At 37.0% G+C, this 22,088-nt stretch overlaps 1 protein-coding gene across 2 annotated transcripts in view; it reads left to right on the top strand.

Moving 5' to 3' along the window:
• Positions 1-656: 656 nt before the first annotated feature.
• Positions 657-22,088, top strand: part of LHX2 (LIM homeobox 2) — a 33,848-nt gene continuing 12,416 nt past the window's right edge. The window contains exons 1-3 of one of the 2 annotated variants that reach the window (XM_088465889.1): positions 657-1,509; positions 3,675-3,877; positions 5,092-5,471. In XM_088465889.1, coding sequence (XP_088322015.1) covers positions 1,297-1,509; positions 3,675-3,877; positions 5,092-5,471 — 796 coding nt within the window. In that variant the 5' untranslated portion in view covers positions 657-1,296. The remainder of the gene's footprint in view (positions 1,510-3,674; positions 3,878-5,091; positions 5,472-22,088) is intronic. The other variant, XM_088465898.1, reaches the window with a different exon arrangement.

Below are 22,088 nucleotides of genomic sequence, written 5' to 3'. Positions count from 1 at the left end.
GCATAGTGTCTTAATTTTTTTTAAATTGTTTTTCCTTTTGCAGACATTTAAGATTAAAGAAAAAAAATAAACACCGTCTCATTTAGACATTATATCAATAACGTTTATCTGTGATAAAAAAATATAATTAAAAGAAAAATGTGCGCAATATTTTCATTTTCCTGCAAAACTATATATATATATATATATATATATATATATATATATATATATATATATATATATATGTATATATATATGTATATATATATGCATAGATAGCCTGCAGCCGAGTGCAAGCAAACACAACGACATCTTCAATATTTGTGTGATCTGTTAAATGTAAAGTTGTTTGCAATACATTTTGAATCCAGTCTGCAATGAGGATGAATATTTTATTATTGCTATAACGATGTGGAGGCTAGTCCCCAAATATGCCCTGCCCAGATCTCCTGTGGCATGAGGGAACAGGGTGGCATTTTTAAAAAAGGGGATAGTAGTGAGACCCTCCACTGCCAGCAAAGTGCTCTGCCCCCCTCCCCACCACCATGGCCAGCGTTCTATAATAAGCAGCCAGTGGCAGGCTGCAGCCAATGAGGAGCCGGCAGAGGCTGACGTCAGGGGCCCTGTAGAAAAGGTGCAGTGCTGACTGCACACAGGACTGCAGAGCAGGAATAAAGAGCAGAGCTTCTCACTTTAAGGGATTACACCAAGTCCGTGCAGAAGACCCTCCTCCCCCATTACTCACACACAGCCCTGCCTGCAGGAGCAGGAAACTTAGCAAAACAGCGGTCCATAGAAGATCTGCAGGACCCAAACCATCCTCAAGTTTATTTGGGGGGATTGATGTAGCTACGATTTTGTGATTAATAAATTAGAATTTCGTTTCTGCTCCCTCCTGCCTGCCTGACAGCGAAGCCTTCACCATCCACATTAACTTTCACTCCTTTCTGGAGAGAGTCACCAACAATGCTGCAGATGGCTGGATCCTGTCCCTTCTGCATCACAGCTTTGGAGAGGGCCTAGGTACCTAATTGCTTCTTTCATGTGCACAATCCGCATAGAGTTTAAACCTCTCCACAGATAGGACAGTCCTGCTTGTGAGTGCCTGAGATCTCCTGCAGCCCCAGAGACCACCTGAGGATCAGCAGACATGTCCTCTAGGTTAGACATCTGATCCCTGGGCACAGCACATGTCATTCCTCAGACAGGACAGCCTGGCACTTTGACTTGTTTTTGATTTGTGTCACCTGTGGTTTCATCCCCTGGACAAGGACAAACCCAGGGAAACAGCCTCCTCCGCTGGGTGGACACTCAATGCATGGCTTAGGACTCCAGTTTATGGAAGTGGGACCTAGCTATCGCAGCATCTGCAAAGATTCCCACGCGTGCTCCTTCCACGCACCAGAGATGCTGTTCCACAGTCTGTCCGGGGGGGAAATGCATGGGGTCATCGACGAGATGGATAGAAGATCAAAAACTGAAGCCTCAGCCATCAGCTCTGCCATAGACAGAGGGGAGACTGAGACGGTAGGCACGGTCCGTGGGTTGGAGCCCGGGTGGCAAGGCCCAGGGCTGGAGGGGGCAATTATATAAAATAACAATTATCTGTGAAAAATACAAAGATCAAGCAAACGAAAGCAATGCGATAATAATGACTGTCCTTATATGTGTTTAAATGCTGGCAAACCACCGTGTTGATGTGTCTTTCAATTTAATTGCACAGTGTATCATTTATTTGCCATGCATCTACAAAAGAAGTATAATACCACAATTATATCCAATTATTGCGTTACATTTGTAATTGCACCTTTGTTCTTATATTCTCATTGTCAATGTACAATACATTTCAAAAGTGCATGTGATATTGTAATATTGGGTCCACATCATTACATCTGTAGTTATGTAGTCAGTCAGTACCGGCACAAATATTTATCACATTTACCTTGCATATTTCTAAGTCGTATTTATACATTATTTAAAACTATAATAATCTATGAAAAGCATTCCCTACTTTTTTTTTAAATAACCTTAAATAAATGATTTAAAAAGGCAAAATAAAGCAGATCTGGAAAGCACTGTAACAATGGCTTCGGATAATCACTGGCAGATTTTATTATACATCGAAAACTATTATTTTATAGCATAGATCCATAGCTTGGATAATTAAGTCACATGGCAAACCTACTGGACCTCAATCACAAATATAAACACACCCTGTATGTATACAGAGAGCAGAGAGCAGATACCAAAGATGATTAAATAGTTTTGTATAGAGAGAGATATATATGAGTTTAGAATGTTCTTGCATTATAATGCTTTATTTTTTATGTATACACTTGTTTACATTTATGTATACTATTTATCATGTGTACATAGTAGAAATTAAGGAATCTCTCACACAAATATATTAATATTTGTAAGCCTTGATGAAGTAAATTGCTTTACAGGACGAGAAAACTATTGATTAAATTTTTTTTTAATTCCTAACTCCATATCTGCATAATAATAATAATAATAATAATAATAATAATAATAATAATAATAATAATAATAATAAACACATCATCTGTAATCTGCATTCAGAAATGCCATGTTAATTGCATATAATACAAATTGCAAGGCTTTGATTATTCCCACGATGTTTGCACTGAGTACTTTGTGAACATTTACATTGCTCGTTTACATGCACAGAGGGTGCGTTATCAGTACGCCTTTCCTGAGATGTTAAGGCTGATTTCAAAATAATAGAATTACTTAAATGCGTCTAGATCTGGTGCAAGTACAGAATCAGCGTCTCATTGCCATCAACCGATTAGCCATCTCCATCCACAGGGACTTTCACTGCCTGTATCTTCTATCCAGGCATTTATGAGAGATCTGCTTAATGGAAGTGGACTTCGGTTCTTAATAGTCATAATGTAAATTGTAATAATGAGTATAAATTAGTAACATATCTTGTACTGAGAATAAGGCCTAATTCTAACTAGAGAAATACAATGTTATACTTTAAAAATAAGCCATGGTAAGCAAACAAGGCCAAAACCACATTTTAAGCATAACCTTGTATTTGTAATGTTGTTTGATTATTATAATTCAATTACATCTCAGTTCCTTATATACCTATCATATTTCTGTATTCTCCCAGATGAAAAATTAGTCTTCTATAATCTGTAGAAGCCAAGATTCGTCCAAAAGAATAATTAATTCAATGCAACTTGTCTTCATTTTATCATAACAAAACATGTAAAAAACACGACAAAATACAATAATATGTCTTCACAAAAATGGATTGATACGTAATTTCTAAATACTCAGAACTTAAAACAAACCAATAAGTTTTAAGATGTCTCTTTCACTACATATGTGTGTGTGTGTGTATGTATGTATGTATGTATGTATGTATGTGTACAGTGTATATATATTTCACACATTTGAGTATGGTACACACTTATTATTATTATTATTATTAACAATAATAATAATAATAATAATAATAATAATAATAATAAGAAGAAGAAGAAGTTATTTAAGCTTCTAGGAGGGGGTCTAATATATATTGCGTTGCTTTAATATATGTTGCTGACTTTTTCACATCATATTGTTTTTCGATTGCAAGCTCCTTGGGTTACAGATAATAAGCCTGAACATAGGTGAGCGGCTTATGCTGACGATTGCTCTGTCTCCCCCTCCAGACGATGCCCTCTATCAGCAATGACAGGGCTGCTCTGTGTGCCGGCTGTGGAGGGAAGATCTCGGACCGGTATTACCTCCTAGCAGTGGACAAGCAGTGGCACATGAGGTGTCTGAAGTGCTGTGAATGTAAATTAAACCTGGAGTCTGAGCTCACCTGCTTCAGTAAAGATGGCAGCATCTACTGCAAAGAGGACTATTACAGGTACCAGCCAGTGCCCCCGCACCGCACCACGCCACACCCTTCATAGACAACGAATTTGTACAATTTCAGAATCAAACTCTAGTAAAAGGCATTGCACTAAGCAGGATACTCCAGTCTCCTGGTGGTTAGAGATTAATAAGTGATCGGTGGTTGATCAGGATCAAATCAAAACAAGTCAATCATATTACATGTCTGATATTGAATTGTGGATGCACAGCACATTTATGCCAAGAATTGTACAAATAAACTGGTTTACATTTTTTTGTGGGGGGCGGGGGGAGGGGAGGTATTTTACAGATGCCACAAAGTTATTTCAGCTACATTTTACAATACGAGCCTTCACCATTACAATATTAAAAACAACAACTTTTAAAATAGTAAATCGTACCAGGTTGTGTTAATATATGGCTTTATGTTATAATAATACATCAGACCATAATCCTGCCATGCCACGAATATTCCACACTGTAAAACCTTAAAACAATATTTCCACTATAGAAACTTTTTTTGATCTTCACAGAAACCTAACAGATATTTTGTTATGTTTGTTCACTTATTCCCTGTAATCATGAGCGACTGAGGTTTCTCTGGGAAATATATTAATATTTTGCAGGCAGTTTTGTGAACAGGAGGCAGGTGTAGGGTTAATTAAGAATGGTGAAGGTGGAAATTTTTCTTTTAAATTTTTTATAACACCCCATTTATTGCAAATAACCAAGGATTAGCAGACATATTTAGATAACATTAAAAAATAGTTTCTATATTAATTTATAACAGTGAAAAATCAAGCGGACAATTGAAAATGTTATTTTTTTTGTAATGTATTGTACATATTTAGCAAATTCCATGCACGATATATATTGCCAAGTCTTCACATATTATTAGCATGTATTGGGGAGATCCTGTGCGATATCACGATACTTTATTATAAATTACCGTTAATGTAAAGTTTGACCTTGATGAGAACCTCCACAAACCAACCATTAGCCAAACAGACTATATATAAGACTATGGGGCCTATTCTTGGTCCCTTATAGGCTAGGGCCCTATATATTTATAAGACATTACCTATAAGAAACAAGTGGAAATGATAAGCAGTAGACAGATCATTTCTATAAACACATAAAAGCAATGAAGAGGAGAAATAGTTTGAGAGTGAAAGTTCTCATGTCCTTAGTAAATTGACTAACTGTGACTTTGCTCTACATTTCCAGGAGGTTTTCAGTCCAGAGATGTGCCAGGTGTCATTTGGGGATCTCTGCTTCTGAGATGGTGATGAGGGCCAGGGACTTAGTATACCACCTCAATTGCTTCACCTGTAACACTTGCAACAAAATGTTGACCACTGGGGACCATTTTGGGATGAAGGACAACTTGGTCTACTGCAGGCTCCACTTCGAGACTTTGATACAGGGAGAATACCAAGTCCATTTCAATCACTCGGATGTGACATCAGGGAAGGGCTCAGGACTGGGGTCGGGGGCTACGTCCTTAGGGCTGCCTTATTACAACGGTGTGGGGACTGTCCAGAAAGGGAGGCCTAGGAAGAGGAAGAGCCCGGGGCCTGGGGCAGATCTGGCAGCCTACAATGCAGGTAAGCAGCCAGCACGCTCATTTATTCCTACTGCAGTGTTTTTTTTTTTCTTCATTATACAAAACAGCTTCCATTTATTAAATCTCAACTGATAATAATAGCCTTGCTGGGTGTAATTATTTGCATCAAGTGCCGTCAAGCTGGTAATTGCAGCAGCCAGGATCTTAGCATTTTTTTTTTCACTTCAGGTATAAATGCTGCGATTTCTAATCAGGTGGATGAAGGATAGAGGCTGCATGATGGATCTCAGCCTCATTGGAGTGAAATCGGTGTTCGTAATACGTGTGTCTATATATATATATATATATATATATATATAATATATTATATATATATATATATATATATATATATATATATATACATATAAATAACAATCACACACACATGTTTTTTTCTCTTCGACATTTTAATATCTTACTATACGATTTGATCTTTATGTTATTTTTCTAATCAACCCCTATTACAAGACAGGGGAGGCGGGCGGGGTGAGCCTGGCAGAGGAGGGGTTAAACAGGTGTGCAAGGTGACAGCTCTGAGTGGAGTGTTTATTAATCAGACGTGATTGGCACAAAGCTCACATAAGCGAGCACTGCCGCTCCTGCATCAGGTTACAGGCAGCACAGAAGCATTCCATAAATAACAGAAATAGGCTGTGATTGCGGCTTTCCTGACAGTATTTGTTTTAATAATTACCATCAGTAACACAATTCTAGTGTCTGCTTTATAGATCACCTAGCTGCACCTCATAAAGGGGCGAGCAGCTTATTTTAGAGGGAAAAGGGGGGAGGGGGGCAGGAGAGCTGTTCTGTAATTCCTACCAGCTCTAATGTAAGAGAATCTGCGCTTAATAATAATTGTGTTATTCTATGTGTCAGCTAAAAAATATAGAAAAATATATATTTACACGTGCATGGTTTCTATGCACTAGAATGACTTATGAAATTAATATAAATAAGAATTTGGGAATTTTTGATGATCGTGAAACATTAAACAGCGGTAATGCTTTATGCTTTATCTGTTTCTTAAAGAGTTAACGGATATTGCACAGAAACGTACACATTCATGTCATTGGTAAATTCATCTGTATAAATCGCCATCTATACTAAGTGCTTAGCACGTATATTTCCGTGGTCTTGTTTTATGATTTTTTTGTTATTAGATTTTCAGTTCAGTGATTCCTGCTGGCTGTGAAAATGCACTAAGCGTTTAACTTGCTTATTTAATCTGTAAAAAAAAAAAGCAAATCAAATTAATATATGAATTGGTATTATTACACAATTCCTACTAAAGTTTTAAATGTGAATATCACTGATATATAATATTAAATTATCTAATTTAGAGATGATTTATTACAAAAACTCAGCATGTAGGACTAGTATGACTTATTCCTACCGAATTGAAATATTAACTTTTTCTGGGGGAGGGGGATGTGGAATGGGGGTGATATAGTATATTCAAAGAGATCTGGCCAAGTTAGACGTATATGATAAATAATCGGTGCCTTAGGAGAGACAGGACGCAACACATTACTAGAAAGAGCTGGCACAATTTTGAGTACAAAAAAGTGATTTTGGAAGAGGAACCATTCTGTATATGTTAGTACTGAGCACCCGGCCTGGTACAATACTCCGTGCAGATGCATCATTATTTATTTCAGAGCATCACAAATATGCTTCTGTCAGAGAGGTTCAAGAAGTGCATTTGGCACCAAAAAGGGTTAACGATTTATTTAGAATTTAAGAAAATTATAAAAAAAAACACCCAGCACAAAACTATCCCTATTAATCCTGTTTAGTTCTCTGTTCATTGTTAAGGCGGAAAAATAGTTCCCACTGTGCCCCAGTAACTGTGTAGGGTCTACAAGATTTAGCTGGGGCAGTTTGGATGTGGATGGATCTTGACAAGCAGAAAATAGCTTAGAAGGGAACTGGGACTTCAAAAAGGCTCCACTTCTCTTTCTCTCCCCCCCTCTCTCTCCCCTCTGCCCCCTTTTCTCTCGTCTGCCCCCTACCTCTCTCTCTCTCCCCTCTGCCCCCCCTCTAATTCCCCTCTACCCCCCTCTCTCTCGTTTGCCCCCTCTCTCCTCTGCCCCCCACATCTCTCTCTCTCTCTCTCTCTCTCTCTCTCTCTCTCTCTCTCTCTCTCTCTCTCTCTCTCTCTCTCTCGTGCATATGTTATAATAATTTCCCCCTCACTTGTACGATGGGCGTTTGATGGGCTTTTTTAGGTCAGTAAATCAATACTTAGGGTACAGTTCCACACAGGAGCACCTGTAAAGTATACATAGGCATATACTCCTTCTGTGCATTGTGATAACACAGGGGTGGGGGGATACTTAACTCATACCAGTCTTTCTCTAAAATTAGGGCACTAAAGTGTCACTGGAATATAAAGGGTGTGTAAAATCTGGCAGGGACCCTTTATAAGCAGGAATGTGGCTCTATGCTTGGAAACAAGTGACTCTTAATATTAATACCACCCCCTTCCCCCTTAGTCATCATAATACGAATCCACCAATTAATGAGGTGAGGGTGAATATTCTGAGTGCTATATATTTAATAGTGCACGTCATAGATGTTTCAGGATTTCCTCCCGGTAAGAACGGTTACAATGTGAAAGTGCAAAATAATATATAATTAACTCATATATTAGGTACATGAAGTGCAAGGTAAAACTAGTGGATCACCAATGGAGTGCAATATAATGCTGGAATTTTTTGGCTATGTATTTGTATTTTTAGCACACGGTTGAGTAGCGGTTTTTGCTGTTTACTTAGGAATTATCGATTAAGAATAGGGAGATTTGTCCCCTCTGGAGTTTAGTCTTTGGGGTGAATGTTGAGGCTGAATGCCTGTATGAGGACTTAATTCCCAGGGACATAAAGAAACTACGGTGGACGGTTTCTGTGAGTGTACTCTGTATTGTGGTGGCTTTAGCTCTTTCTGACTATTGTGAGCTGCTTTTTTCTTGAAGACAATGGTGGGTTTAATGTAATAGGAAATGAGGTCCTGAGGAGGTAGTTAATGGGACTGGTCTTCCAGCAGAACTACTTGCAGATCTGTGATGCTGTCCGAATGTTGGGTGCCGTTTGTTCATGAAGGAATCTTACGAAATCAAGATGCCCACCAGATCCTGGTGAGACAATAAAGCATTCAGCAGAGGGTCTTTTCCTCTCATACGGTGTTGTCAAAGGGCATGCTGCCCACTGGCCTTGCAGGGCGTGATGTTCCGCACTGCAGATGGTTATATTGATTTAATTAAAGGCCATATTAATAATAATATGAGGGAAATATGGGGGGATAATAGGAAATTTAGAATATAAATTAGGATTCATTATGATATGTATACAGAAAGTTTCACACTTCATAATATACTGTCTTCAGCGTTACACTGTGATACATTTCTTCTAAATCACATCAAAACTTTCTAACGTTTATGATACTTTGTTAAAAAAGTCTGATTCAACTTACCTAAACGTTTTTCATCCTGATCTCTTACAATTTGTTTATTGCTTAGAACAAATACATTACTAATAATAAAAGTAGATAGCAAAGCCTGATCGATCGATCTATCGATCTATCTATCTATCTATCTATCTATCTATCTATCTATCTATCTATCTATCTATCTATCTATCTATCTGTCTGTCTATCTCATATCTATCTATCTATCTATCTATCTATCTATCTATCTATCTATCTATCTATCTATCTATCTCATGTCTATCTATCTATTTATCTCATATCTATCTATCTATCTATCTATCTATCTATCTATCTATCTATCTATCTATCTATCTATCTATCTCATATCTAGCTATTTATCTCATATCTATCTATCTATCTATCTATTTATCTATCTATCTATCTATCTATTTATCTCATATCTATCTATCTATCTATCTATCTATCTATCTATCTATCTATCTATCTATCTATCTATCTATCTCATATTTATCTATCACATATCTATCTATCTCATATCTATCTATCTATCTATCTATCTATCTATCTATCTATCTATCTATCTATCTATCTATCTATCTATCTACCTATCTATCTTTATAAACAATACATCTAAACATAGATAAGATATCTCCTGGGAATTTAAAATAAGCTGCTATATGCGATTTTTCCAAATTCCCACTGATAATCCATAATTACACCAGCATTATTTAGATCGGAAATCTGATACACTGTAATTAAGTTTTTTTTGTTAATCTCACAGGTACTATAATTATAAACACAGTGAAAATAATATAGTCACAGTGAATATTGCGAAAACACAAGTAAACCAGAAACGGTAGGAAAGAAAAAAGTTACAGATCCAAACTGGGATAACACGCTAGACTAAGGCAGTGCACAACTGTTCTGTAATATTGTTTTTACCATGTTTATGCCCAGCTTTTAAACAGTAATTTTTAAATCAAGATTTGTCCCTTATATTAAATAAATGTCAGTTATTTCTGTAAACACAAAATTGCAGAATATGTTATTTTGTTGCCTTATTTACCCTGGTTTGTACCTTTACTATGTACAACGCTGCAGAAATTTGTGTCACATAATAAATAATAATAATAATAATAATAATAATAAAAAATTGCTAAAGATTACCTTTAGATAATGTATTGTTAATCCCTTAGTAAATTAATCATAGTTTTGAACAGCTATTTAAAGTCTCTTGAAACGGTAATCAGTAGAGTTGCATAAAGTTAAAGGAGTTAAACTTTTTGTGTTTTATTTATTTATTTGTATATTTATTAATAAATGTGTTTGAAGCAAACGATTCTGCTTCTGTTGTTTAAAGTCCAACCGAAGGGATAATCGTATGAATGCTTTCCTGGTGATGCCTGTCTCTATATGACTAGAATTGCAGCTCTCTTGCTCCCCCTAGAGATGATCTTGGGAACGTAAAGTACATTTACTATTTTAACTTGAATGTCTACGGGGGTTGATTGACTAGACTTCCAATCTCGCACAATTTTTCAACGCACATCGAAAGGTGTATATACAATGCATAAAAATAAATTCTAGAGCAATGTAAAACAAACAGCGTTCATGTGGATAAATGCTATATAAATGGCTTAGATTTAACGAGAGAACTTTGATCTGAAAAAAATTGAACTGTTGTAATTAATTGCACACCCCCATATACCTAACAGGCCTGTGTTTGCGTGCAAATATCTATCTAGGTCCAAATATTAGATAATGTGGATGTGTTTAGTAACCTGTTGTAATACATGTATTGTTTAAGTATTGGAAAACCTTTTCCATATTGTGAGGTTTGTGCAATGAGTTTTGCTCAATATTTGGTAAATGGTTAGCATTATTATTTACTAAATAATTGTAACACCTTAGAGTGATTCACAAAACTCTCAGGTTTTATTATGATGCCTGAAAATACTTGAGGTTTACTGGCTTAAGAATGTTTCCTTTATGTTGTATCACCAACATACAGTAACCTGTCACTCATCCTTACAGCACCAAGCTGCCCAATTATCTGCCAGGAAAGGGTTTACAGCAATTAATGGCATACACAGTTACATAATGAATGAACCTTTACTCTGGGGAGGTATAATATTCTCCCCACTCTTATTCTAGCTTGGGATATGATATTTGTTAATCTGAGTGATAGGAGTTTGGTAAGGAAATGTTGCTTTATTGTAGTGTAGGCTGGTGTATGAAAATCAGCTCTTTTAAATGGTCATTGCTGGTGTAGCTTGAACTTCTAGTTATGTCAAGTTTATGGGAAGTATTTAATAGGAAAAGTAAAGAAACAGTATCTTACAGTATATCTCTATGTTGTTATGTGAAAGCAGAGTGTTAGGGCCAGTTTGACAATCTACCACTATCTTGAGACCACCATTGCTTAATTAGCATAAAGTGCCACTTGCACACAGTTGCTGGCTTAAGCTCAGGCAAGGAAGGATGGCAAGAGGAATAATGCCACACCTGGCCAAGATCACAACGCTGTGCCCACATGTACCCCACTAATTTCCTAACTGTGGGAAACACCATTGTGCCCTGGTTGAATTTGGCCATGCTGGAAGCTATGCAATACTAATGATTAATTCATATTTATATTCCTGTTAAAGATTTCAAATTGGTGTGCTGACTCCATGTAAAATGTTGTAATAAATTACTCCTATAATCCACCACTTGAGATACAATTCTAAGCTATTCATATCCATGCAGAAAACTCGCTAACACTTTCCACTTCCTATATATGATAATGCAAAGGCTTACATTTTAAACCAGCTTGGCGGAGTTGTGTTCACTTTCATTGCTCCATTAGTTCAGGAGTAAATGTGAAAAAAGAGATTTTTTTACATATATCCTAACGTATTGGGCATCATTAGCAAACACAGACTGCTAATCTCCAATATACAAAATGTTGTTAGTAAATCAATCCCTATAATGCTATGCAATTAGAACTGTAACACTTTCAGGCTGCAATTTTTTACTGATTTTGCTTTCACTTTCTAGAGAATGTTTAAAAAGTTATCAACTCTTGGGATACTGTATCTCTTGCAGAACATTTCCTGTTTAGTTTTCAGCCACTTGTATTTGACTGAAAGGTTTTCACACATCTGGTCAAACTATATATATATATATATATATTTTATTGTAGAAATCACTGTATACAAAAGAAAATACAACAAAATAGTGTAATTGTTAAACTGAATCAGAATTAGCAATGCGAGATGTTAAAAACATGAAATTATATATATATATATATATATATATATATATATATATATATATATATATATATATAGTGCATCCATCACACACTTATATAATGCAAAGTAAAATAGACATTAAACAAGCCTTTACATATACATTTGTTTATTTCTCCCCCCAAAATATTATCTTTGCTATAAAAATGCATTATCTTTGCTATCTTTTTTGCGCTTTGGGTAGGTATATTTAATATTTGCTCAGAGATGGAAATCTTAACCAAAGTAAAATGTTTTATAGTTCAAAATCTTATACAATATATCTTTTGATGACTACAATTGTTAGAATTTCCTCATAGTATTAACTCCATGGAAAAGCTTGATAATCATTGAGAAAAATATTATAACAAATAAATGTAGGCAAAAAATAATGGTGAAAGCATTTTGTAATTCCCCCAAGCTGTTCATAGACAACCATACAAACTAACTTGTTGATCAGCCTTAAGAGCAAGTTTAAAAGTAACCTTAGCGATCCCACAGTACTGCTCCAGTTACAGGACGCTAGTAACCACAAATCAGCAACAAAAACATTTCCACTCTCCAGTGGAATCGTCTCAAGGTCACTGCAAGGAATCCAGATATTTTTTTCCCTCTGCTCACATAATATTAATATTATACACAAATACTCCTATACATTATGCATGACCTTATCAGAGGCTATTTAATGAGTTAATTATATCTGTTCCCACAGTGGCAGACATAATGCAGTATCATTGCTGGCAAGCTGTCATTCTTACACTATGACTTGTAATTAACTCTGCCACGTTTGATGGAGGTTTAATGGCTTGGCATGTCAACTGAGTGACTCTGCAAGTTTTTAGTCTGTAAACTTCCTTTTGTGTTTTCCTATTTAATCCTTAATGTGAACATCATGTGATTTTTTTTACTTTGCCTGTCTTCCTATAGAAATTAGGGATTTGGAAAATGTGAGCTTTTTTAAGTTAAATGGCCAAGGTGTGACATACCATCTACACCCAATAAACATTTCATATAGACACACATATGTTCTCTACCCTTACAATTAAAGTCAGTTCCCCCAGCTATCAATTCCCCCATCTATCATGACATGAAATGTTCTGCATTAAAGACGTTAATCTATTTTTATTTGGATAACAACAGATAGTTAATAAATTGTTCCCATTTGATTGCTTAAGAACATGATATTAACTTAATCTTAACCATTTATCCATATCATATATATATAATATATATATATATATATATATATATATATATATATATATATATATATACATATATATGATATGGATAAATGGTTAAGATTAAGTTCATATCATGTTACTCAGAATCAAATGAGAACAATTTATTAACTATCTATCTATCTATCTATCTATCTATCTATCTATCTATCTATCTATCTATCTATCTATCTACCTATATATATATTCCGAGAGAGAGAGAGAGAGAATATTGGTTGGTTACTTGGATTTGAAATCAAAATAAAAAATAACCCTAGTGTATACATGTTGGTGTGTACATGTGATAGGGAAAATAGATTGTAAGCTCCACTGGGGCTGCGGTTGATGCTTCAAAATTGGGTGTGCTATGTATGTATGTGCTATATAAATAACAAATAAATTGTAAATATAATAATATAAAATATAAGTTTGGTGCGCAAAAGCATCTAAATTCCTTATATAGGTTTAATGTTACTGAACTATGAACTTTTGGTTATACATAAAACTCTAGGAAGTCCTCTCTTGAAAAGCACTTATTTTATTTCATACACTCCTTACTTGGGTTTAGATTTGATTAGTTTTACATGTGTTAAATAACTCCTCCTATTGCTCCATAAAACTAAACCACGCATCACTCTCCTACATAAGCTAAATAATCTTATAAAAAGAAAGATACAGCTGCCTAGACATAATTATAAACCTATATTTCAAGGGAAATTACGCAAATAATATATATCTATAAATTAATCTTTTTACAATGTGCAGGTAAATAGAAGAGGAATATATAATCCTTGCTGTTCCCATCTGTTATATCCTTATATAATACACTGAAAGCCTTATGTGCATCAATCTCTTTAAACTGCACGTTAAAGTAAAATGAAAGATATTATTATAATTTTTATGTAAACTAAATGTTTAAGAAATAAAGACAATTGTCTTCAGCTTTTTGTAAATGCCCAATACACAGCAGCCAACCAAGTAAAGGGATATCTCTGTTTTTACATACGGTCCTACAGAAAAGTTCAGCACAAAAATTCCAGTTGTTTCCCAAAGAGATTTAGCCTATTGCAGCTCTCCACCAAAGGAGATTCAACACACTCAGGCAAGAGGGATAAGCGAGGTCTGCTGTACAATGTGCTTCATTGTAATACAAGTGCCGGACTAATGCTTTCTGTAGAGTAATTCCCAACAAAATACCGAAATAGGAAGAAAAAGAAACTTAACTCCTTGCAGGAAAGAAACGTAGGCATCCAGTGACCCTGCCAACCTCATTGTTTTGGCAGATGCAGTGTTAAAATGTTCTCCTGAGCCAGGTTTAATTTTCAGTAGTGTCTGACCATGTAGGACAAACCAATATCAACTGAAGTCTGATTAATAAATAGTCAGGTACATCAGAATAAATGGAATGGATCGTGTTAGGCACAGTTGAATAATTATACAAGGGTCTTGTAGTTCATGTTTGTAAAATTGGTACATACACATTTTCACAGAATAATTTAGGGCTTCATTTAATTGTGCACTCGGTGTATGTATATGTGTAAGCTTACACGCACACACACACGCACACGCACACACACACACACTTTATTATATGGTGCAACAAGGGTTACGCAGCACCTTAAAAAATACATAAGCAGAAATAGTGCAAACAAAACAAGAAAAACGAAATGCAAAAAACCTGCAGTAAAAAACATTGCAGAACATGGACTACAAACCAAATAAAAATTGCTGCAACACAAGTATCACCGGCTGTTGAACCCAACGGTTTGGTGATGTTGTGGGCAGTGGGAGGAGATGATGGCATAAATTAGGGTGGGAAAAGCACATGAGGGAAGAGGGCCCTGCTCGTGAGAGCTTAGTATATATATATATATCATTATTACTATTAACAGTTTCTTATATAGCGCAGCATATTCTGTTGCGCTTTACAATTAGACACATTAATAGAACAAAACTGACTAATATCAGACAGATATATAGGTATATATATATATATATATATATATATATATATATATATTCAGATGGTGCCTGCATTCGCAGTAAAGAACTAATTTCCTGGAGTATCACTCAATAAATGAGCAAGCTATATAATAAAATATCGGGATACACTCACCAGTTTGTAGAATAGAATAAACTTCTTTAGTGAAACTTGTATTGAAAGAAAAAAACATGCTGGTATGCTTCAATAAACACGTTTTGCTATTATAGGAATATATAACAAGTAGAAAACACTCAGTACAAGAGCTATAATAACATAAAGTAGAATGAAAAGGAGGCCTAATTTATCTATCTATCTATCTATCTATCTATCTATCTATCTATCTATCTATCTATCTATCTATCTATCTATCTATCTATCTTCATAAGAATCCTATCATTCAATTCGTCTTGATTAAACAGAAAGAAAGATTTCCCAGAGCTTCCACTGTCAGTTGTTGCTCCAGGCCTACCTCTACTGTATGAGCTGAAAGCCTGAGTCTCTAGTTAAGTGGTAAGACTTCATTGATACTTGAGAGGAGTTAAGGAGATGGGATATGGGCAAATAGACACCAGTAAGAGTGGGAAAATGTTGGAGTCGACACATTAAAATAATTATAAACAGAGAGACAGTTGGGGATTTTTAGTTAGCTATAGTTTGTTTCATTCAGATCTATTAATCCAAAATATGACTCAAAACAAAAAGTCCTAAATACAATGTATGGGTGCAAGTAATTAAACATCGCAATCAACCGTTTCCCTTTCAAGGGTGAACGTAGCTTGTATCAACAATGATTCCTCTGAGTATTTTACGTAAAATGATTAGTTAAATCAGCAGATTTTTTGGAGTCTAATCCACGGATTACTTTTGGAGTGAACACCCCTCTCTCTGCATTGCAAAATGAAATGATTTGGCGCATGCTTGTGCCAGAGTACTTTGCAAGCAATCAACAGATTTCATGTGTCACTATTACAATAACAAGTTTTGCTGTCCTTTGGAGACAAGTCAGTTAGTTTTGGCTGCAAGTAAAGCTAGATTTATTTTCAAAAGCAATTGATTTTTTTTTTTTCAAAGCCAGACCAAAAGCACTGCTGAAAACTGAAACCAGTTTGTAAACCGCATATATAGTACGGCTTCCAGATCATTTTCTTAGGGTCTCTGCTCTAAGCTTTCTTAAGAAAATAATAATAATATTAGAATAATAATACTCACGTGCAGTTTAGCAGGAAATGTTTTTTTTTAATCAGAAACTTGTAAATCACTTGTTTCAGACCACAAAGGAAAATGTCTAACTATAACAGTCAGAAGGAACCATGACGACAATCTTTACACAACAACAACTGTTAAACGCTGGCATGCTTATGCGGTGTTGCATCTAGTTACTTGCTTGCTTGTTCTTTCTGAAACCTGAAACAATGGTATCGCATGGTGCTTAATGGGTTAAGAGTAGAACTCTATGGACACTCACCAACTTCTAAATTGTCTGGACTTCTATCAAATGGCATATATTCAATCTCACAGTGATTTACTCTACAGCACAAAATACCCCACCACATTTCCTTCCAATAACACTGTTGTTTAGGACTTTTCCCTTACATACGTTCTTATATATCCTAGCACAGCCGTGGTACTAGTCCATTTTATAATTTTTTTTTTTTAATAATCGACCCAAGTTTATGTTGCAAATACTTTCAACTTCAGGATGTTAATGATCAAAAAAGTATTTGAGCTGTAGACCTCTCCATCTACTAGATGGGGAGACCTGGCAACATCTGGTTTGGGGATGCAAGTACATCTACAATGTTCATGGTGCAGGTCCAGAGCCCTATGTTTACAGTAACATTGGATTACAGAACAGAGCCAATAATTATCCAATAGCTAGGTCCTCCTGTAGGATTATTATGGCTATAACTGATTGTAAAACCTTGGTCTGGTACAGGTCAGCCAGAACGATTACAGAGCGACATCATGTGATATAGTATATTGTACTCCTAATGGGGTATATTTAGAGGGATGTAGTCGGGATCCCGACGCAGACAATACCAGCAGCACCAGGATGGCGTACCCAACCCTATTTAGCAGTAATCCTGATATTAGCTTGTTATTTTCGGGCAATATTGTCAATTTTCTCTTACATTTCTCTATGCAGGAAAAATTCTTGCAAGACAGAGGATACATTAACACACTGTTCCTACAAAGTCCCACAGGGAGTCTTCCGAAAAGACAGTCCTGGTCTGCGCATGCCCTATCTCTGCACAGCATATACAGTATATAGTGTATGTATTTATGGGTTCAATAAAGGACTTTTAACCCTTAAAGTCACAAGACTGTCGAGTGACGCCTCAGTTATGATACATATAGTGTATGCATTTATATGTACCCTATATACAGTCAGGTCCATAAATATTGGGACATTGACAGAATTTTCAGATTTTGGCCTCTATTCACCAACACAATGGTTTTGAAATGAAACAAACAAGATGTGCTTTAACTGCAGACTTTCAGATTTAATTTGAGGGTAATTACATCCAAATCGGGTGAACGGTGTAGGAATTATAACCGTTTCAATATGTGCCTCCCACTTTTTAAGGGGCCAAAAGTAATGGGAATATCAACTCAAAAGCTATTTCATGGACAGGTGTGGGCTATTCCCTCATTATTTCATTATCAGTTAAGCAGGTAAAAGGTCTGGAGTTGATTCTAGGTGTGATATTTGCATTTGGAATCAGTTGCTGTGAACTCTCAATATGATATCCAAAGAGCTGTCACTATCAGTGAAGCAAGCCATCATTAGGATGAAAAATCAAAACAAACCCATCAGAGAGGTAGCAAAAACATTAGGTGTGGCCAAATCAACTGTTTGGAACATTCTTAAAAAGAAAGAACGCACCGGAGAGCTCAGCAACACCAAAAGACCCGGAAGACCATGGAAAACAACTGTGGTGGATGACAAAAGAATTATTTCCCTGGTGAAGAAAAACCCCTTCACAACAGTTGGCCAAATCAAGAACACTCTCCAGGAGGTGGATGTATATGTGTCAAAGTCAACAATCAAGAGAAGACTTCACAAGAGTGAATATAGAGGGTTCATCACAAGATGCAAACCATTGGTGAGCCACAAAAACAGGAAGACCAGATTAAAGTTTGCCAAACAACATCTAAAAAAGCCATTACAGTTCTGGAACAACATCATATTGACAGATGAGACAAAGATCAACTTGTACCAGAGTGATGGGAAGAGATGAGAAGGAAAGGAACTGCTCATGATCCAAAACATACCACCTCATCAGTGAAGCATGGTGGTGGTAGTGTCATGGCGTGGGCATGTATGGCTGCCAATGGAACTGGTTCCCTTGTATTTATTGATGATGTGACTGCTGACAAAAGCAGCAGAATGAATTCTGAAGTGTTTCGGGCAACATTATATGCTCATATTAAGTCAAATGCTTCAGAACTCATTGGACAGCGCTTCATGGTGCAGATGGACATGGACCCGAAGCATACTGCAAAAGCAACCAAAGAGTTTTGTAAGGCTAAAAAGTGGAATGTTATGCAATGGCCAAGTCAATCCCCTGACCTGAATCCGATTGAGCATGCATTTCACTTGATGAAGACAAAACTGAAGGGAAAATGCCCCAAGAACAAGCAGGAACTGAAGACATTTGCAGTAGAGGCCTGGCAGAGCATCACCAGGGATGAAACCCAGCATCTGGTGATGTCTATGCGTTCCAGACTTCAGGCTGTAATTGTCTGCAAAGGATTTGCAACAAAGTATTAAAAAGTGAAAGTTAGATTTAGGATTGTTTAGTTTGTCCCATTACTTTTGGCCCCTTAAAAAGTGGGAGGCACATATAGAAACCGTTGTAATTCCTACACCGTTCACCTGATTTGGATGTAATTACCCTCAAATTAAATCTGAAAGTCTGCAGTTAAAGCACATCTTGTTTGTTTCATTTCAAAGCCATTGTGGTGGTGAATAGAGGACAAAATATGAAAATTCTGTCAATGTCCCAATATTTATGGACCTGACTGTATATATATATATATATATATATATCACACAAAAAGACCCTAAACTGCGCTATTAGTACAAATTTCAGCAGCACCCTTCAGTAAATCCTCTGTTAGAAGGACTATTTTACAAATAGACAAACAAATTACTGATGGGGCGCTCTTGTTACTACTACTACTCTTTATAATGACATGTAATACAATCCTTCTTAAATCTTATATATCTTCTATTTTCTTTAAGAAAACAATTTCCCTGTGTGTTCCTGTTTGCTTTTCGATGCAAATCAATTAATCCAGATTGTGAGCTTGCTTCAAATCTTCCTCGGGGTTCTACAGAAAGATACCCTCATACCAAAACACCCAGACAGTTGGCCCAAGGCCAGTATTAATAAACAAGTTATAAACCAATTAAATTTCTAAAATAATCGTATTATTCCTTTATTAAAAAAATCAACAATACAGTAGATGGACATTTCTTACATGTTATTAATACAACAACCGATCTTTGAAAGAAGGATAGTTAATCACCTTCCAATCGGAAAAATATTTAGATGTAGTGTCCACCTTTCTTTTTAAAACCCGACGCGTTTCGTCTCTTTATGAGACTTCCTCAGGGGTAAATCTCCAATTACACACTTTTATTCAATACAAAAAGTGTTATACGGTTCTCTAATTCAGATGTTGTGGAACCTCATAATTGGAATATGTATACCTATGTCCGTGGTTTATAGTTGGTTTATAGTTGACGCTCTAGTGGTTGATTCATAAAAACATGAAAACTATATGCGTGCTTATGCTTCTCCATCCAACTGCTATCGATGGTGACTGACAGCACGCCCCCTTTGGTGGGCGTGCCAGGGGAGTGGCTGCCAGACAGAGGCGTTCCCATGGGAACGCCTACCGTCTGAGTCTGGCCCCACTGACATTACTAGTGATGTCAGTGGGAGTGATTTTGGCTCTGATAGAGCCAAAATCAGTCCAGGGCTTGCGGTCACCGAGACCCTACCGCAGGGTCTCGTCGCAAGCCCGATGGTCGCGATGGTCTTGACCATCGTGACCATCATCATGGACGCTCGCTATAGCTGTGGGTGGTAACCCACAGCTGTGCGAGCGTCCATGAGGCCGCTCCAAGTTGAGGGAGGAGGGCCCTGATTCAGAGCGAGCGCTCTGGTCAGAGCGTTCGGCTCTGAATCAGGCCCTGGGTGTGTGCATGATATCGTCCACTGTGGGGTCGTCCATCACTTCTCCAGATCTTTCTGCATGCACAAGAGATCTGGAGAAGCGATTAAAGATCCCATGCAGGTTTATGGGGGAGGGCGGCATATCGGGCGGTCGGGCACCAGATCGCTTCGTGTGTGGGGACCACCTGATATGTCGGCCGTCGGACCGTGGATCACATCGCTGGGCACACATCGTACCATGTGTAATTAACTCCTTAATGCTGTAAATAAATAAATAACTAGAATTTTACTATCAGCTGCGCTATGTGAATGGGTGATGTGTAAATGAATAAATGTAATGTTAACATGTTGCCATGTGACTGTGAATCATGCGCATTGGTAACTATAATGTGACGATAAGCATTACTGTGTGAACGTTACCTACTTATGATCAGTGATGTGCCCAAACATTCTGCTGCTGGAGTTGGTGAATTATTTTGCACACAAATAAATATCAACATTTGGGGGTATATTTACTAATGTGCGGGTTTTTAGAAGTGGAGATGTTGCACATAGCAACCAATCAGATTTTTGTCACCCGGGGGAAAGCCATAATTTGGCGCCCCCCCACAAAATACAACATAGAGGACGAAAAGGGTGTGTGGTTTTGTGACTCAGTACTGCCCCTTATAACACATTATGTCACACATTAATGCCCTTTACAACACATTATGCGACAGTAATGCCCCTTACAACACATTAGGCCACACAGTAATGTCTCTTATAACGCATTATGCCACAGTAATGTCCCTTACAACACATTATGCAACACAGTAATGCCCCTTACAACACATTATGCCACAGTAATGTCCCTTACAACACATTACGCAACACAGTAATGTCCCTTACAACACATTATGCAACACAGAAATGCCCCTTACAACACATTCTGCTACAGTAATGCCCCTTACAACACATTATGCCACAGTAATGCCCATTATACATTAAGCCACAGTAATGCCCCTTATTCATTAAGCCACAGTAATGCCCCTTGCACATTATGACACAGTAATGCCACATAAACATTATGCCACAGTAATGCCCCATATACATTATGCCACAGTAATTCCCCTTACACATCATGCAACAGTAAGGCCCATTTTTGCATTATGCCACACTAAGGCCCCTTAGACATTATGCCACAGTAAGACCCCTTTTACATTATGCCACAGTAAGGTCCCTTACACATTATGCCACAGTAAGGTTCCTTACACATTATGCCACAGTAAGGCCTCTTTTACATTAAGCCACAGTAAGGCCCCATCTCCCTTCTCTTACCTGCCAGGGCCATGCGGTGGGTGAGCTCGGGGTGGTGCGGGATGGGGCTGCCACATGCTGGGGAACTGTCAGCACTGCCGTCATTGTAATGTAGCACTGCTCAGGAACCAATTGGAGCTCACGGACCGGCAGCCTCTGCTGATTGGCTGCCGGTCCGCGAGCACTGATTGACTTGCGATCGGCACT

This window comes from Taudactylus pleione, unplaced genomic scaffold (genome assembly GCF_031769625.1).
Source record: "Taudactylus pleione unplaced genomic scaffold, aTauple2 ptg000009l, whole genome shotgun sequence".
Classification (NCBI taxonomy): Eukaryota; Metazoa; Chordata; class Amphibia; order Anura; family Myobatrachidae; genus Taudactylus; species Taudactylus pleione.
Note: the sequence above shows the minus strand (reverse complement) of the source record. Positions and strands in the feature narration are given on the sequence as shown.